Raw genomic sequence first — 18,404 nt, forward strand, 5'->3', positions numbered from 1 at the left:
CAGAGTTATACAGAGAAACCCTGTCTCAAAAAACCAAACCAAACCAAACCAAACCAAACCAAACCAAACCAAACCAAACCAAAAGAAATAGCAGATACAGGTTCTACTCAAGCAAGCTTAGCATCACATTTCTCCCAGCACCAGTGAACTATACCACCATGGCTGGCCTCTTACTCTCCATATTAAAGCCACCCCATGAGAGTGGGCCAGAGGCGACACCACAGAACACACTAGATAAGCCACACATCTCATGATGACTCTTTTATATATTTCTAGAATTGTACATCCAAGTATGGATGATAACCATGTTAACAAAAAGTCAACCAAGTATCAGTGTCTAATGCCAGCACGCTTACTATCCCAGGCTATGAGGTGCCAAGCCCTGTTTGTAGAACTACTTAGAATAGAACTTGCTTTTTCTGCTGTTATTTTCTATTGTTTTAAAGTGAGACTGTGTGTCTGCCAATCTACCTCCTCCTCTCTGGAAGCAGCATTTTCAGAGGTCAGTGATCAGATATAAAAACTTGATGATTTAATGCTAACTATAAACTAATGAGCTTCATAGAACAGTAATATGTCTGCGCACACCCTCAGGATCACAGCAATAAAGTATGGAATTAGTATGACTGCAGACTTTTTACCAGGATAAAGTGGCCAAAGAGATTGGTTTCAAACACCTCCTGGAACCCGTCAGCAGTGACCTTGTCATCCTGAGTTAAAAGTCCTTCCGCTGTGGAGAACATATGAATCACATTTCTGAAACAACAGAAGACAACAACGTGACTTTTTAACGCTCCTTGGACTGAAAATACCAAAGATGTCACACACAGACACACTTTGATTCTATAATGAGAAAAAACAAAACAAAACAATTTCTTGGACATTTGTATTAAATGAGATATTAAATACTTCTTTTACCCAAATTCACAGGAATACTTACCATGCCTGCCGGCCCCCACTGCCCAGTCAGATTAGAGGTAAACTATTCTTAGGCAATCATAGCTATGCTGCTTAGAAAAAGTCTTCACTCACACTGAGTGTGTTTAAGTACTGGAAAAGTTAACCAGGTTGTCTTTTTCACTAGGAATTCTAAGAGCATCAAACACATTACCAGACTGCCCTGCTGGGATGTCAGTTTAATAGTGGGATGCATGTGCATTGTGTTTTGTTTTCATGGAGATAAAGTAAAGAGAAAATGTGCAGGTCGCCTGCATCAAAAAATCTCTGAATTAATGCACTGGGTTGCAAACACATATATCTCTGAGTCTGGTTTATGGTTAGATATCTTTGAACGCCACTATACTCGTGTGTACTGAGAATCTCTCAGACAGACATTAGTCCCCTGCATTCTCTTAACTCACTAGTCAGAGTTCCTGACACACAGCTGGGCATCTTGCAATGCAGCCCCCCAGAGGCTGGAGGCTCTCTAAGCATGCCGCCTTATCTAGGAGGGTTCCGAGACCAGCACATTCAGCCATTTCCACATGAACCATCTGATGATGCGGAATGTTCCAGAAGCTCAGACCATTATGAAAACCATGGCCACGGGCAGTACTCCCCACAAAACTAAGTACTTGACTTGCCCGCTGTGGTACCAACTCCTCCTTCCTGTTCATCTTCATCCTTCTCAGCATCCCCCAACTCAACCTACGCACAAAAGGCAAAACCACGGCAACGAAATAAACACGTTCCTTGCACTCAGTCTCGACTACAACAGTGATTCTCATCCTTCCTCATGTTGTGACCCTTTAATACAGCTCCTCATGTTACTTCATTGCTACTTCATAACTGTAACTTTGCTATTGTTAGGGATCGTAATGTAAGGATCTGGTAGGCAGACTATCTGATTCGTGACACCCCTTCTGAAAGGGTAATGTGCCCCTTCCCACAAGGAGTCTCCACTCACAGGTTTAGAACCACTGATCTAGACTGGGAAAATTACCTTGAAAAGATGCCACAGAAAAATGCCTTGAGGTTGAATTGGGGATTAGGCATGATTCCAGCATTCAGATATAAGTAGTCTAATCTTTGAAACCTGCGAGTAAAATACCAAAAATGGCATTGTTAGAAAAGATGAAACAAAACTGTACTCCACCTCCATAACACAGAAGGCCCGAGGACAGAAAAACCCTTTCCAAACCAATGAAGACGGCCACAATGTAACAATGGCTCTTTCTCAGTCACGTCTCTAGCCATAGCAGACACCTGAATATCTTGGCTCAGGGTAGTTTCAAAGGGCTTTGAAGTTAAATCTCTAGAATATCTTGGCTCAGGGTAGTTTCAAAGGGCTTTGAAGTTAAATCTCTAGACGGAAATCCAACTGCAGCCCCCCAACCAAGCACTGGAGAACCCTCGAGCAAACCCATCTTCCTCCTGGTCTTCTTTACCAGTTCAAGTCACATAATGTCCACAGCACGTCTGCCCTGACCTATCAGTGCTGTAACCTGGATGGCCAGGAATCTACCACAACAGAAGACCCAAGTGGAAACCACTCGGTGGAGCTCATGGCTGGAGACTATGTATTATAAACTGACTAAAGGCTGCGCTCATATCCTAAAACCATAAATGCTCTGGGGGGATTGGGCTTGCTTCAGAATACGTGTCATGGAGGGATTGAGAAATGCAACCGTGTGTGAGCTTTTTTTCAGTTTTGAACATTTATAGGCCTTAATGTACGTACACCCTTTGGAAGTGGGACCCAGGCTGGCGGTACCTGCTCCCGTGACACTCAGGCAACACTCATGCTCAGAGTATCTCCCAGCATCTCAGGCACCACATCCTGTCTGCTTTGTGACCCAGGACAGAGCCACAGCTGATAAAACCAGACCTTGATATATATTTGGTTGACAATATGGATAATGCATCAGTACTTCTTGATGATACAACAACCATATGGTTGAAATTATTAAAATGGCTACTTTAAGTACTGACATTGTTGCTGCTTTAGCGACTATGTGTCATGCAGGTGAAGCCAGATTAATTATTGCATTATCTACTTTACAAACTTTAGTAATAACACGTGATTTTGCTAGGCATGAAGAAGCAATGCTTAGTAAAGTGTGGAAATTAAGCTCTGGCTTCAATCAAGCAGCATAATTAATATTATGAATAAAATGGAAAGGATTGCCGTAGTGTCTCTCTAGGGATAAAACTGCATCACTATTTTGTATGCGTTCTAACGGGATGGAGAATACAGATCTAGTGTCCCACACAATGGTGCTTTTGCCAACTGGAAAGGGTATTTCCAAGTTCTCAGGGCTTGAACGTCATCACTATGTCAGACTCCCTCAGTACAACTTGTTCTATATATACTATACCCATTACCTTTCTATATTTCCCTGTCCTGTCCAGTTTGATTAAAATGCCATGCTATACTACCACAAAGGAAAGAAGAGTTGTTTTAACTATACCCATTACCTTTTCATATTTTCCTGCCCTTTCTCATTTGATTATTATTTTTTTTTTTTTTTTTTTTTTTTTTTTTTTGGTTTTTCGAGACAGGGTTTCTCTATGTAGCCCTGGCTGTCCTGGAACTAACTCTGTAGACCAAGCTGGCCTCGAACTCAGAAATCCTCCTGCCTCTGCCACCCAAGTGCTGGGATTAAAGGCGTGCACCACCACTGCCCGGCTCATTTGATTAATTTTATGACAGACAGCGATCTATCACAAAGAGACGTACTTTTGCTTGACTTCCTCTGCACCCCGGACCACTGACTGCAGGCTGCTGACATCCATCTGCACGATGCTAACTTCGGCAGAGGGGTGAGAGGCCAGCAGGGTATCTCGAACGGCTCTTGCTTTGCTCGGGTTCCTACACGCCAAACACAGGTGAAGGTCATCGTCTTCTGCCAGCAGCCGACCGCAAAGGGCTAGCCCAATGCCACTGAAGGGAGAATTAGGCACACGCATGAGCTCATTGAAATGGCGTTAAATGAAGGCGGTTCTCTCTGGCTCAGAAACTTGACAGTGTGGATATGAGCTCCAATGAGAAACCCAGACAGACAGAAAGTACCCAAACCTTATGTGAAGAAGGAATCCCCCGATAAGCCATGTTGATAAGCAACATCCAGTTGTTCCCCTCTAATATAGTTCAATGACACAGTGAGCGAGGTTTGGGGTGCTTGATAGGGTGTGATTTAATATATCTCCAGCAAATACTTTAAGGAGGGTCTTATTAGTTGTTTATTGTGTCCCCATTTTCTTGGGGTGCCTAGGACCCTCAAAGGCAAGGGTTCTCACCACCTCTCGGTACTGCTGCGACTACGAAGACTGTAAATCACAGTAAGTGCACCGCTGAGGTTTTGGTTTGGGCTTTTTTTTTTCTTCCCCCTTTGGGAGAATACATAGTAACACAGCTTGAAGTTAAATCCCTGTCAACTACTAAACCATAGCAGAATAACCAACAGTAAAAAAAAAAAAAAAAAAAAAAGCCTTCAATGCAAGTAGACAGAAAGCAGAACTAGCAATCAGATGGAGCCGAAGACAGAGAAGAAGGAAAAGAGCAGAGCTCAGAGCTTCAGATGTATTGGGTCAGAAAGAGTGATATGAAAGTCGCAGCAGATGGGGCCTGCTGCTGGTAGCGATGCCACCCTGGGTAACGATAAGTTCTCATGCAGACTGCCAGCAAAGGGAACTCCAAAGTGGGTCTGAAATCCACATAGTCTGGTGGCCCTGCCAGCAAAATATCAAGCATATACCGGCCTATTCATCCTTACTTTAAATACCAGAACTTTAGGATAAGTTGCACACAGGATATCAAAAATCACACAAATTCAGGCCTGACTTCTAGAGGAACTTTCCACACAAGAACTGCCAAAAGGAGAGTGCACACTAACAAAAAGCCCAAGACAGACCCTTCCACTGGTTTAGTTTAATATAGATGTGATTGGGTCACTGAAACAGGCTTAAGTGGCATTTAACAAATCCTGTATTAATTCCTCAAAAAAATCAATGTAACCAATTGGGGGGGGAGAGTTGGTTGGTCCCATCCTCCACACATTTTTCATGAACAAACGGTAAGTAGGTCAAGGGTCAAATGGGCAAGCCTGGAATAACTTAGCTGGTGTCAGCATCAGAATAAGCCTTAGCTGCTAGACTGGTCGTTCTGTAGGTTCCTGGGGTGAGTATGCGAAACATGCTGCAGGAATGAAATGTCCCCATTGTCCTAAATTCATGGATGCTGACATTCAAACACCCAGAGTGTATGGCACACCGAGTGTTTAGGGTTAAAGTGAACTGTGGGCACCTACAATTAACTACTCTCGGGAGACTGACGGTCCCTTGAGAACACAGGCTCAGCATCACTGCCAGGCTGATCGGTCACTGGCGGTATAGTTTTCCTTTCCACTGTCATGTTTAATTCAAAGCGCCAGTCATTGAGCACCCTGAGAGGCAGGCATGACCACACCTCTTGGAAAGCCAGAGAAGGAAGGGACCGGGTCTCAGCGGACCCTATCGAAGTGAATCACCGACCTGCGCTTCCCCGCACCCCGGAACTCCGGGGTTCCATAGGAGGTCTCACCTGCTCGCCCCGGTGATCAAAACCACCTTCCGCATCTTCCACGCCCAGCAGCGAAGTTGATCTGCACCGGGGTTCTCAGCAGCGCTTAGCCTGAACCTTGATCCGTGACCATGCGCACCTCGACCAATCAAGGCTCGGTCAGGCTCCACCTCTCCTGCGTCATCCGGTTCGCGCGCTAAGGCCCGCCAATCGCAACTCCGCATCTTCTCTCGACGCCCAGACCGGGTGAGGTGAGATAGGCCGAGGGGCGGAGCCATGTGACACAGGGGTCCTAGCCAATCCAGGCAGTCCCCTCCCCAGTCTGCCGCGGTGTCTTTGTTTTCTGAGCCAGCGGAGCGGGCGGGCAGAGCTGGAAGTTGCACAAGGATGCTGGGAGAGGCTTGGGTGCAGGAACCCAAGTCCAAGGTTGCTTCTTAGGACGTGTCTTTAAAAAAGAGAACGTGGATTTCATTGAATTTTATTTATGTCGAATCACGGGTAAATTAGCAATTTCAGGCTCTGAATGTGGAATGAAACCAGAGAATCTCAGAACTCTAAAGGAATGCGTACTGCCATCTCCTTCAGAGCCTGTCAGGTCGCTGTAATGAGCTTTATTTTCCCTTTTTTTTTTTTTTTTCTCCCTTTTTTGTCGCCAAGCCATCCCAGATGAGTACTTTGGAGGGAGCAGAACTAGGTAGTGAGTGAGGGAGGGAGGGGCAAATGCATACATTATAACTACCTTTTTTTAATTAAATTCAATTTGCATAAAAATACCCTGCGCAGCTGTTGCTGTCTTTTAGATGGTTAATATTGAGTGAAAGGACTCATACGCATACGTAGTATGATTGAACAAACTTTATGCCTCTTTCAAAGCTGTAATTACTAGGAATAGCCTTGATCCTAAATGACTGATATAATCTTTTCTGGGCTTTAATCTATGTTTTGATTAATGATACCAACAAACTGCTAAAACGTAAGAAAACTGATTGATCATTTCAACTGTTCTTAAAAGACAGTAACTTAACAAATTTTCTAAAGCCTTGGAGTGAAAAAAAAAAAAAAAAAAAAAAAGATCCCTGATCATGAGATTCCATACCCAAATGATCCTTTTTAAACCCTGGAGTTTAAAAAGTGGCAGCAGAAGAGCAGAGAAAACTGTGGCTCTCCCAAAGAAAGCTCACTTTTTAAAAAGAAATTGGAGAGGCTGGGGGGGGGGGCAGGTGTGTCCACACTGCACCCTAGGGAAGCATGAAAGTGGCCCACCAAAACACTGTAAACTTAATTAACGTATTATGACGTTTATTTTGAGGAGTTTGTTGTTGTTGTTGTTGTTGTTGTTTTTTAAGTTCTCTCATGCAATTATTAGCATGAACTCTGTGCATCAGGAGTCTGGCTGTGTCCGAGAGGAGTTCAGCCTTACCACAGCCTCAGATGAGAACTGGTGTGGGACCAGCTCTGAGTTAGAAGAGACCCAGAAAACTTCAGAGAAAGTCTCTCCTCCTTTATCGCTTCCAGCGTAGCCCAGTGAGGGAAACGGGGAGCCTTCCTCCTTTTGTTCTACTGAAGTTGCTTCTTCCAAGGTTCTGTGACCGGCAAGGGATGCACTAGACTATTCATCTAAAATGTTTAATTTTAAAAGTAATTTGTCATAGAGAGTCACAACCCAGAGCAATTGAAATATATTTTAATTCATAGGTGAGTGTTGGGTTTTGTTTTTGGTTTTTACCTCACTCCAAACTACTCGTCTTGGGTTTGTGTTGTCCTGGGGTTGGGTCTTCTGTTGGGTACCAGAACAGTCTGGTGCACGGTGAGTGAAGTTATCACTAGCAAGGCTTGGTGTGAGTTGAGCAGGTGTGGTCAACTCTCATTATTAGTGCTCCATGTAATAAATCCGTCTCTACCCTAAAGTCAGACTGTGACCTCTTTTCCTTTTAGGGTACAGAAGGTAAGGATGGGAGATGTAGCTTTTGCTCTAATTATAAAGTTCTATTCTTGGTTCTTAGAAACATTCCCAGAATTGACAGCCTCTAATTTACAAACAGGACTAACGAATAACTTCCAGTTGGGGCTGTGTAGTTTCTCATGTTCATATTTTTCAATGCTCTTCCTTAAAAAAAAAAAATGCATTCAGTCTGGCTCAAAACTAACTCAGAATTTTACCCAATTCATTGGTGGTAAATGGTCATGTGTTACCCTGTGTAGGATCCAAGGACTCTAGAAGAGAAGGATTTACAGATGTGTGGTTACTTCTTTTTCAAATAGGAAGTAAATATAAAACTATAAACGGAAAATAGTTTTCTTGTTCTCTGCAACTTAACCAAACCCATACAAGTTGCTAATGAAAAACTGAATAGACATAATTTCCGTCCTCAATAATGACCTACATAATGAGACATGTGAATAACTCATCTGTGTATTTGTGTATGTGTGTGCATAGATGCAAGCCATCACTCATATCTGTCATTAAGCCTTGGCGGTATGTGTTGATGGCAGAATTAAATCTCTGAACATCCCCAGTCCCCTTGCTTCTTTTTGTTCCATCCCAGTTCCACCGCTCAGGTATATTGTTGGTCTTGGGTCCTGAAAGCCTGGACATTGCAGAGTCAGGAAGTACAGTCGTGAATACTGTTTATTCTTTGAGAATTCATACCCATTCTCTTTTCTACTAGGACACCTGCTGGGAGAAGTGTGCTCAGAAGTTACTCAGAATTCTGCACACGTTAAAGTAAAATGTGTTTGGGATAGTTCCTCCCTAATCTCCACTGGGAAGTTTGCATCTGCATCCCAGTTGTATACAGTTTTTGTATTTATGTTTGTGTGAACAGCTGCCTGAGACAGACCATATTTGGATTTAGCAAGCGTTTCTGTTCCTTCAAAAAAAAATATCAAAACAAAACAACTCCACAGGAATGACAATGAAGGCTTTCAAAATAATCCTGGAAATTCAGGTTCCCAGAAGTGGCCCGATAACATAAAGATATGAAACAAGGTCTCTACTCTGTCAGAGGCATAGCCATGTTAGCTAGCTGTCAACTGGCATCTAACAGAAGTCTTTTCACATGACTCTCTGTCAGACATCCCTAATAACCATGTGCACACTTTCCCTGTGTCACATCACCACTCCACCAATGGTGTAAGGAGGAAAGACAACAGAGGCCAGAGGTGTTCCTGCTGAGACAGAACGAAGACTGTATCAGTAGCATGACTCTTTAATCACTGTTATGTACAATTTATCATCTGACAGACTTACAGGGAATAAATAAAGGAAAATATACAATTGGCACCACGTTCCATTCCCTTTTCTAGTACGGAGAATATTCATGTAGCCATTTCAGAATGACTGTGATCATTTTAAGCAGAAATTAAATCCATTTGCTATTTAGCTCTTGACAAAACAGATTACCCACCACAGGCTATTGGGCTATTGAATAAGCCCAGATGTTGTCACCTCATAGAAGAGTCCACCACAGTGCTGCAGGAAGTCGGTCCTTGGGAACAGGACATGGGGCAAGAAGTGAATCCATCCATAGCAAAGAACCATTTTGTACTGAAAGTAACGACCTGTGCTTTCCCTTGACAGATGTTTTCTTGAAGTACAGCTGTGATTGCAGATCAGCCTCGAAACTTAGATCTGCTCTCCTATAAGACTTGTAAGGTTACTGGCAAGGTGTCTGTAGGAGAAACTATATAGCTTTTTTCAGAGGAGCTGAGTTTGGAACCAGAATTTGCTCTCTCTCTCTCTCTCTCTCTCTCTCTCTCTCTCTCTCTCTCTCTCTCTCTCTCTCTCTCTCTCTCTCTCTCCCCTCTCCCTCTCTCTCCCTCTCTCTCACCCCCTCTTCTCTGCCCTTGGTCTGATGCCATATGAAGACTACCTTGCAAGGCTGCCTGACTCATTTTCAAAGGTATACACTGCCTGTAGAACGCTTTTCCCTCTGTTCTTTTTAATTGAGAGTAAGCCCTCTGTTATAAAGCACTTCTCCCCAATTTAACACATGTGATATATAACCTTTCCACACTTTATTCATTAAAAACCTAACATTCACAAACTACTCATTTGTGTGCTAGGAATCTCATAAGCCACAGACAGTTGTTATCCTGTAGCCCTTAAGCAAGGCGGCTTAAAAATGTCTAAACCCAAAACCCAAAGTCAGGATCCAGGAAACTAGAGTTTCAACTTTTCCCCAGGGAGCTGATGTGTTTGCATTTAGTTTAGCAGCTGATATTACAATTAAGGACGAACAGTTAAGCAAATGAAGCTTCTCTGGTCCTCCGAAGACAGCGTTTTAACCTCACATTAGGGGTTTATATTTGTGCCACATTCTAGCCACAAACTATCCCTACCTCCATTTGGTACCACTTATTTCTTGACCAAAGTATCGCTTTATCATAGACCCCTCTCATCACCAACAAAAGTCCCATTCTTCTGTTTAGAATTCCCTTCCACTTTCTATATTGTTACTTTCCTTAAGTTGTGCTCCAATTGTCTGGGGTGCCAAACAGCGGAGCTGATGGTTACATATGACTCCCATGTAATGCTGTGGCCACTCTGGGTCCAGTAATGATGAGCTGTAATGGAAAGTGGATTCAGCATATCTAGGTACAATCTTTTATCCTGTATGCCACCAAAGCCAGGTTACAAACCAACAAAGGTTAAAAGTATCCAGTGAACAAATGAGTACAATATAGGAAAAATGGTGAAAGCCAAGCCGGGCCTAGGGTTTAGTTTTCAAAATGGTTCAAATGGATGGAAATAGACTAAAATATTTTCAGTGTGGGGAAAACAGATTCAGGGTAAGGCTATTCTGTGCTGATTCTTTTGTAACTTCTTTCAAGTCTCAGATAATTGCAAAATAAGAAATTTCTGAAAAACATGGGACAGCTAAATGGTCCCTCCCCAGTCCTCTCGTGCCAGCCCACTCAAGTCCTTTGTCACTACCCAGCTTCCTTCTCTCTTAGCTCAGGATTCCAATTAATTCACCAAGGGCCAATGACATTCATCTGTTTCTAGAATATGAAACTTCAGAAAAGGTTTCCAGAAGACCAGAATCTGCATCTTGCCAAAACATCGGGGCCTTGCCCCACATGGTGCCCAAGGACACAGGCTTCAAAACAAAATAAGACACAAAACAAAATGTCTATGCTGCAAACACCAGGCCCCATGGATTCAACTTAGGATCAAAGTTGCAACAAACAATGTATTGCAATCCTCTTCATTTTGTACTGGACGAAACCAGACACTGTTCTGTTTTCTAGTGCATGTCTTTAGAACATCTTCCCACATTCCCTTCATCCTGACACGCCCCCCATCTCCTCTTTACTTAAAACACATGGTCCACACCCACATCATGCTGTTCTTGTGGGGTGTGGGGTGCCTGTGTGGGAAATAGACAAACATGTTTCCAATACGGCACACCCCGCTGTCAAAGATCAGATGAAACTTAGTGTTGTCTGACTTACACCTATTGTTTCCATGTTTTCTGTGGCCATTTTAGACCAAGGAAGGATCAGCATTATTGAAAGTGGATTCGGTAACTACCAAATGCTCCTAGATCTTCATGCCCCAACAGCACATGGAACACCAAAGTCCAGTGCACAGACAGCATTGTCACCAGCCTTAGATGCAATCTAAAACCCACAGGAGGGGAAACTGCCTTCTGTACCCACTTCCTGAGATGATGGTGGCCACGTGTTTCTATATCCATGAAGACCATGTCCTTCCTCGATGCTACAAAAATCCCTTGCATTGCCTACGGTGTACCTGACATTTACTAAAGACAGGCTTCTTCACCCAGCATTTCTCCTTTACTTACCCTCCATTCTTCCCAAGTCACCTTTTCTAACCTCTCTCAGATCTCTTTTCATGCATCAGCGTTGACTTCATGGCCTCCAGCCAGCCCTGTCTCTACCACGTTTGACTTGCCTCACCCGTGTCTTCCCCAGAAACTCTCCTTGCCTCTCTTTATGGTGCTTTCTTTCTTATTTTCTACCCATCCTCTCCTTCCAGCCACACACACACACATTCATGTAACAACTTTTAAAAAAACACTACTCACATACTTGCATACAGCCCTCTTTTGTATTACAGTTTTGAGTGTTCCCAGACGATCTTTCCACAGCTTCAACAATGGGTGCTCTCCTTGGGGCACTCATTTCCACTCCAGGTCACATATGTGACATAGTTACACATTTATCTTTTCACCAGATCAAGAGTTGAACATAGGCTATCGATCAATGACAGAGCCCATGCCTAGCAAATGTGAGTTCTGGGTATGATCCCCAATAATAAAAACATAAATGGACCTGGCTAATGTATGCATTCATCAATAAAGGTATAAATTGAAATATGATAGTCTAAAGGACATCTTGATGTAAGTGTTCACATATATCGTGATCACGAGCTACTTGGGGAAATACCAAGAACCCACAGTTTCTCATCTGTTTCTGCTTTCTTTTCCAAAGCCTACCTTCATTTCTCTAATTTAGATTTGAGCTACCTGTCTACAGAGTAAGTCTTTACTGTCTACCACTGTTGGCTACTCAGACCTGTACTGCTAGTGTACCTAGAAACTAAACCTGTGTCTGTAATACAAAGGTTTCAGTGCCAGAAGGTGGAACCTTCTTCATACCAAAAACAAAGTGCCTGTACATGATGATACACATTTGATAGCCATCTGGAATAGATTAGTTCCATAAAGCAAAGTCTTGGAAACCCCATTTGTAAAGGAATACAGTGAACTGGGGGCAGAATCCTGAAGAGCATATAGTCAAGAGTTGTGAAAGAAACATGTCTGGCCCTAGAACTATCAAATGAGATAACATGGTGAAACACCTGGTCACTCTAAAGCAGATATAATGCAGGTGCTGCTGTTACTTAAATGAAGTCTCCCGGGATCACTATTGCTGGCCACAATTGTCTGAGCAGTAACCGAGCTTACCTCAACCACAAATCTAATTCTCCAGCAAGCACAAAACATGGCAGAACTCCAAGGGATTCCTAAATCATACATTCGATTTTCCTTTGAGACAGACAAGCAAACAAACTCAGAAGAGAAGCAAGACTTGGGAAAATGACATACTTGGCTTGAGGCAGAACAGGGTCAGAGTTCCCAACCCGTGTTCTCTCCTACCTCTCAGATCCAAGTTAGTCTTGCTGAGAATGGTAGAAAAGCCATGGGAGAGGAGAGGTAAATTTGCTGTGAGCCAATGGGATCTATGAAATTAATGTTAAGACTTGAGTTATACATCTGCTGTGTCCTGTAGCCACGCTGAAGGCTGAACCAAGAAGTTCTCAGGTTTCTAAGAGGCCGTGGAGCAAGCTGACTGGATAGACAGAAGCAGATCACCATTATTTTACCTCAGCTCGGTTTCCTCTATAGGATTTAAGGGTTTTATAGTGTCGATTGCTGCTGAATCTTGGAGTCTGGGAAGGATGAAAACTTAGGGTCACTAAGTTAGTCACTAAGGTGACTCCTGCTTGATCGTGCATCCGTTCTCATGAATCCCAAAGCCAGAACTTCATGCTTTGCCGCTAGCCACCCTCTCTTTGGCAAAAGCACTTTCAGCAACACGGAATGGTCATCCTTTTATTATCCCATACATATATACCCAGTAGTCAAGAACCTCTTCCCTGCATAGTTCTTCAGCTAGTATCTGAAACTTTTCAGAGATGAGAGAGTCCCCACCTCTGGGGAAACCCACACCTGCATATGTTCTATTTCCATATTTTCCCAAGAGTGGAAATCAGTCTTCCTATAACTTCTTCCAGGGCTCTTGGCCAACATTTTGGAAACACTCTGAACATATCTCTTGTATATTGGACATGACACTGGATACTCGTGCCTGAGAAGTTGAAGCCCTAGCCTATAAATCCCACAAAGACATCACATATTGAAAGAAATAGAACTGGACAAGAGGAACTGATGGAGCAACTATTAAAATATCAAAACTCGAGGCTTTACAGATTAAAGTCAAGTTGTCACTAAAACACACAAGTGAAGACCCTCACAGATGAACAACAAATAATACACTTGCTGGTCATCCTTCGAGGACCTTCTTTCCTATGACCATGGTCTACCAAGAATCTTGTGCAATCTTCCCCTTTCTATGTCCTACTTCAAGCCTTACAACAGACACTTCTTTCTATCCATATGCCCTGTTTCATGGGTAGGCTCTGATCTCTGGCCATGACTGAAGAAATCATTCACTCCAAGACACAAGATAGAGCTTTTTAAGTACATGCCACTCACTTTGACAAGATAGATAGATAGGCAGACAGACAGACAGACAGACGGATAGACAGACAGAGACAGAGAGATCTGAGAGTCACGTCCAAGTCAGAAAATCATCCATTTGTTGTGGAATGCCAAGTCCTGCAATTCTTCATTACTACTAAGTATTTTCCTTAAGCCTAATCTTATATTTCTCAAGACATTCATATTCTTCAAGTTTTTCTTTCTAAAGGTATTTTACAGAAAGTGACATGGAAAAATATTGTAGGATCTGCACACTTATAAACAGAAGCATAACCTTTATAAATTATCTGAGTTTCTAGTCTTCATTATCTAACCATTTGGTATATCAAGTAACATTTCTTTTACTAATATCTGCTCTCTATTTTTTTCTTCTTTTAGTTATTTCATGTAAAAAAAGTATATATGAGTCAATGGTAGGGAGCGGGGAGGTGCAGTGGAGGAGGCAAGGTTCAGAGAGAGCAGAGTGACTGATTCTCTGTCTCTCAGGTCCACTGAATGTCCGGCTGGAGTGGCTTAGACGTGGGTGAGCAGTGGGTCTTGTGGGAAGGATCTGGGCCACAGGAACACTGCCAGGCGTTGATGCATCATCACTCGGCTCCTTGCTGAAGAAGCAGAAGGTGTATTTCCTGGAAGGATGGTCGGTGCTTGCTTTCTCTTCTCCAGCAGCTGAGCATCAGCTTATACACAGAGTCGGGGCAAATGGCTGGTTGAGGGAGATAGATCTATGGGAACAAAAATTTTAAAAGAGAGAAAAAATATGTATTAAGAGGCAGGAGGAGAATGGACTGTAACATAGCTCTACATGTACCCTCGCCACTTTACTGAACTTAGCGAAAGACGTGGGTGCATCAGCCCCTTTCTTATTACCTTCTTCTATTCTATTCCTCTCAAGCAGCATTTCACGTGGACCCTGCCTTCCTACCAAAGGTTACACCAATGCAAAAAGAACTCAGATCTGCCGTCAATGAGGGTGAATCTTGTCTGAGCCAATATGACAGAAATAAAGTACACTTGTAGCTTCTGCTAAAGAATTTGAGGTTTCATTGCAAATTTTTTTGTAAGTGCTATATCCTTTTATTTAAGTACATTTAAAGGAGAAATATGGAAGAAGATTACTGTTACTTTTTTTTCTTTTTTATTGTTATTTTCTTTATTTACATTTCAAATGCTATCCCGAAAGTTCCCTATACCCCCCAACCCCTGCTCCCCTACCCACCCACTCCCACTACTTGACTCAGGCCTTCCCGTGTGCTGGGTCATATAAAGTTTACAAGATCAAGGGGCCTCTCTTCCCAGTGATGGCCGATTAGGCCATCTTCTGCTACATATGCAACTAGAGACACAAGCTCAGGGGGTACTGGTTAGTTCATATTGTTGTTCCACCTACAGGGTTGGAGCCCCCTTCAGTTCCTTGGGTACTTTCTCTAGCTCCTCCATTGGGGACCCTGTGTTCCATCCAATAGCTGGCTGTGAGCATCCACTTCGGTGTTTGCCAGGCACTGGCATAGCCTCACAAGAGGCTGCAATATCAGGGTCCCTTCAGCAGAATCTTGCTGGCATGAGCATTAGTATCTAGGTTTGGTGGCTGATGATGGGATGGATTCCCGGATGGGGTAGTCTCTGGATAGTCCATCCTTTCATCTTAGCTCTAAATTTTGTCTCTGTACCTATATCCTTTCATGAGTATTTTGTTCCTTATTCTAAGGAGGAATGAAGTATCCACACAATGGTCATCCTTCTTGGTTTTCCTGTGTTTTGCAAAATGTATCTTAGGTATTCTAAGTTTCTGGGCTAATATCCGCTTATCAGTGAGTGCATATCTAGTGACTTCTCTTGTGATTGGGTTACCTCACTAAGGATGATATCCTCCAAATACATCCATTTGCCCAAGAATTTCATAAATTCACTGTTTTTAATAGCTGAGTAGTACTCCATTGTGTAAATGTACCACAGTTTCTGTATCCATTCCTCTATTGAGGGACATCTGGGTTCTTTCCAGCTTCTGGCTATTATAAATAAAGCTGTTATGAACATAGTGGAGCATGTGTCCTTATTACCAGTTGGAAGATCTTCTGGGTATATGCCCAGAAGAGGTATTGTTAGGTCCTCCAGTAGTACTATGTCCAATTTTCTGAGGAACCATTTTATTGGAATAATATTCAGCCAGATGTATAAATTGGGAGGCAGACTGTATCCTAGCAATGCTCACCATTGTTCTCTGTGTTCCCCTCTCTGTATTCTCATTTAAAAGAGATTGGATTGCATTAACGGGTATATTCATGATGCCCTAATTCCAGCCTAAGATGCTACTCTGAAGTTTCTAGTTACCATTTCCACAAGCAAGATGCTATTCTGCTAACTCCTAGTCCATCTCCCGCGTTCTATATTTTTACTATCATCTCCTTACCTATACATTTTAAGACCTTGCTATATTGACAGATTACTAAACCATTCTTAAACTTTCCATGCTCACTCAACCATCAAAGCATCATTACCTTTGCTGAACCCGATATTTGTACCTAGTTAATCATTAGCTACTTCCCATTACCTTGTCTTACCTCATACAGCACCATCCTGAACCATGTATTATAGGAGTGGGGTTTTACCCAGAGTCTAATAGTAACATATGCCTATCAACTTCTAACTGACAGTAAAAAGGCCAATAAGCAAAAATATTTGACTTCTGCTAAAATAGCAAATTAGATGGACTATCAAATCAGATATAGCAAAGTTTAAGTCAGAATTATAAAACAACAAATATAAAATACCAGGCATTAGAAAGTAAGCATTATTGATAACCTGCATTCCCAGGTATTACTGGTAAAACAAAAAATTGCTGAGTTCTTTCTGAGAACTTTAGGGGAAAAAAGTTACAGTCACGTTGAGTCCTGGGTGTGGTTGTGGCAGGCCTGTAGCCTTAGTACTTGGGAGGCTCAGGCAGGAGGATCAGAGTTCAAAGCCACCCTGAAAATGTAGCAAGACTTGGTCTCAAAAGCAAGGACAGCAATAACAATTTAACTTGAACAGTTCAAGCTACATTTCATAAGATTTCCTATCACACATGCCATTTTATGACCTCTTTTAACACTGAAGTACAATTTAAAGCAATTTAATTGTAGTTACTAAGTTCTATTCATATTGTGAGCATTTAAGAAAACTGCTACCTGGAGATTGTAAATTGAACACGAAAATGCCAAATTCATTTTTAATGGTTGGAATTTTTAATGTAGACATTGAAACATTTTAAATGGAAGGGAAAATGTTTAAAATGTGCTTAAGCTATGGAGTTTCTTCTAGAATTTCTATAAGCCACAAAGTTTCTTCTAGAATTTCTATAAGCTACAAAGTTTCTTCTACTTGCTTGCATCTCCTGTGCCCAGGAGGTTGGATGAACTATTGGGAAATGACTGCCTCCCATCTGTGTAACTCAGGGACTACAGAAGTCTCCGTAGTAGCTGATACACAGCGCTGTCCATACATGCTCATGTCAAACTCTAGAACACGAACACTGGAATTTCAGCTATAAACACAAAAGTAATCAAATTTTACCAAATCTGATGAATTGTATTTAACCAGTTGTTTACATGTGATATGCCAAATTTAGAAATTACCAAAATTTTGAGTTGTAACTGAGAAGTGACTCGGTACATGATGGTCATATTTGCTTTGGGACTGGATTTGGTCAAATCTCCGATTCTAGCACCTGATCACAGGGAGGTGGTCAAATCTGTATGTAGCACATTGCTAATATCTGTATAGGTAAAAATTAGTGGTCCTTTTCTCATAGACTCAAACTAAATGAGAAAGTAAAATTCTAAAGAGTATCATGAATGAGAATTTCTATGATTTTGAGATGGTTAAAAAGATGTGTTCTTGTGAAGCTGTATAACAAAATTGAAATAACACGTGACTGTCCAGTGATCATTTTTAATATCATGAACACTAACATAAAACAAACAGAACCCAGGAAAGTACTTGACCTTCCTCCTGTGGCATGGATATTAGTCCAGTTTGCGTAAAAACTGACTCTGCAGGATTTCTGTTGATAAACAATAATTTGAAGAATACCAAGAGGTTCACAATAACCCCACATTTGCCTATGAATCTAGGACATACTCAGATTAAGGCTATTATTTTAATGAGTGTGATCCATGTTCTAATTGAACACACAACTTTTAATTTGGAATTTGTTTTCTAAAGGTTTGTTTAACTATATTAATCTAGGAAAGGAAAGTTTTCTTCTTGGAACATTGTATGTTTCATAAAGACAAGAGCAAATCTTTGCTTTATCACAATAAGAGAGAAGTTATCTCCTATGCTAGATAGCTTTGGGTCAACTTGACACAAGCTACGGACATCTGAGAGAACATCAGTTATGAAATCTGAGGGAACCTTAATTAAGAAAATATCTTCATAAGATCTGGCTGTAGGCAAGCCTATAGGGCATTTTCTTGATTAGAGATTGATTAGGGAGGGCCCAGTCTACTGTGGGCAAAGCCATCCCTTGGCATGTGGTCCTGGGCTCTGTAAGAAAGCAGGCTGAGCAAGCTATAAGAAGCAGGCCAGCAAGCAGCATCTCTCCATGACCTCTGCACCAGTGTGGAAGTGTCAGCCAAAAAAACCTCTTCTCCTTAACTTGCTTTTGGTCATAG

At 42.1% G+C, this 18,404-nt stretch overlaps 2 protein-coding genes and 1 long non-coding RNA gene across 6 annotated transcripts in view; 1 reads left to right on the forward strand and 2 right to left on the reverse strand.

Annotated features, from left to right (window-relative positions):
• Hsd17b7 (hydroxysteroid 17-beta dehydrogenase 7) overlaps positions 1–5,626 on the reverse strand; it is a 16,602-nt gene extending 10,976 nt beyond the window's left edge. The window contains exons 1-4 of the mRNA XM_021198904.2: positions 5,522–5,626; positions 3,680–3,883; positions 1,943–2,035; positions 642–756 (exon numbers count right to left, since the gene is read on the reverse strand). Coding sequence (XP_021054563.1) covers positions 642–756; positions 1,943–2,035; positions 3,680–3,883; positions 5,522–5,556 — 447 coding nt within the window. The 5' untranslated portion in view covers positions 5,557–5,626. The remainder of the gene's footprint in view (positions 1–641; positions 757–1,942; positions 2,036–3,679; positions 3,884–5,521) is intronic.
• Positions 5,627–5,841: 215 nt separating this feature from the next.
• LOC110322288 lies at positions 5,842–8,783 on the forward strand. The gene is made up of 3 exons (XR_002380554.2): positions 5,842–5,998; positions 6,847–7,195; positions 8,170–8,783. It is a non-coding gene; the product is annotated as an uncharacterized LOC110322288 (long non-coding RNA).
• A 548-nt stretch (positions 8,784–9,331) lies between these two features.
• Ddr2 (discoidin domain receptor tyrosine kinase 2) overlaps positions 9,332–18,404 on the reverse strand; it is a 130,454-nt gene continuing 121,381 nt past the window's right edge. For 3 of the 4 annotated variants that reach the window (XM_029538725.1, XM_029538724.1, XM_029538726.1), the window contains one exon: positions 9,332–14,474. In XM_029538725.1, coding sequence (XP_029394585.1) covers positions 14,340–14,474 — 135 coding nt within the window. In that variant the 3' untranslated portion in view covers positions 9,332–14,339. The remainder of the gene's footprint in view (positions 14,475–18,404) is intronic. The other variant, XM_021197458.1, reaches the window with a different exon arrangement.

The sequence above is a fragment of the Mus pahari genome, chromosome 5, assembly GCF_900095145.1.
Source record: "Mus pahari chromosome 5, PAHARI_EIJ_v1.1, whole genome shotgun sequence".
Classification (NCBI taxonomy): Eukaryota; Metazoa; Chordata; class Mammalia; order Rodentia; family Muridae; genus Mus; species Mus pahari.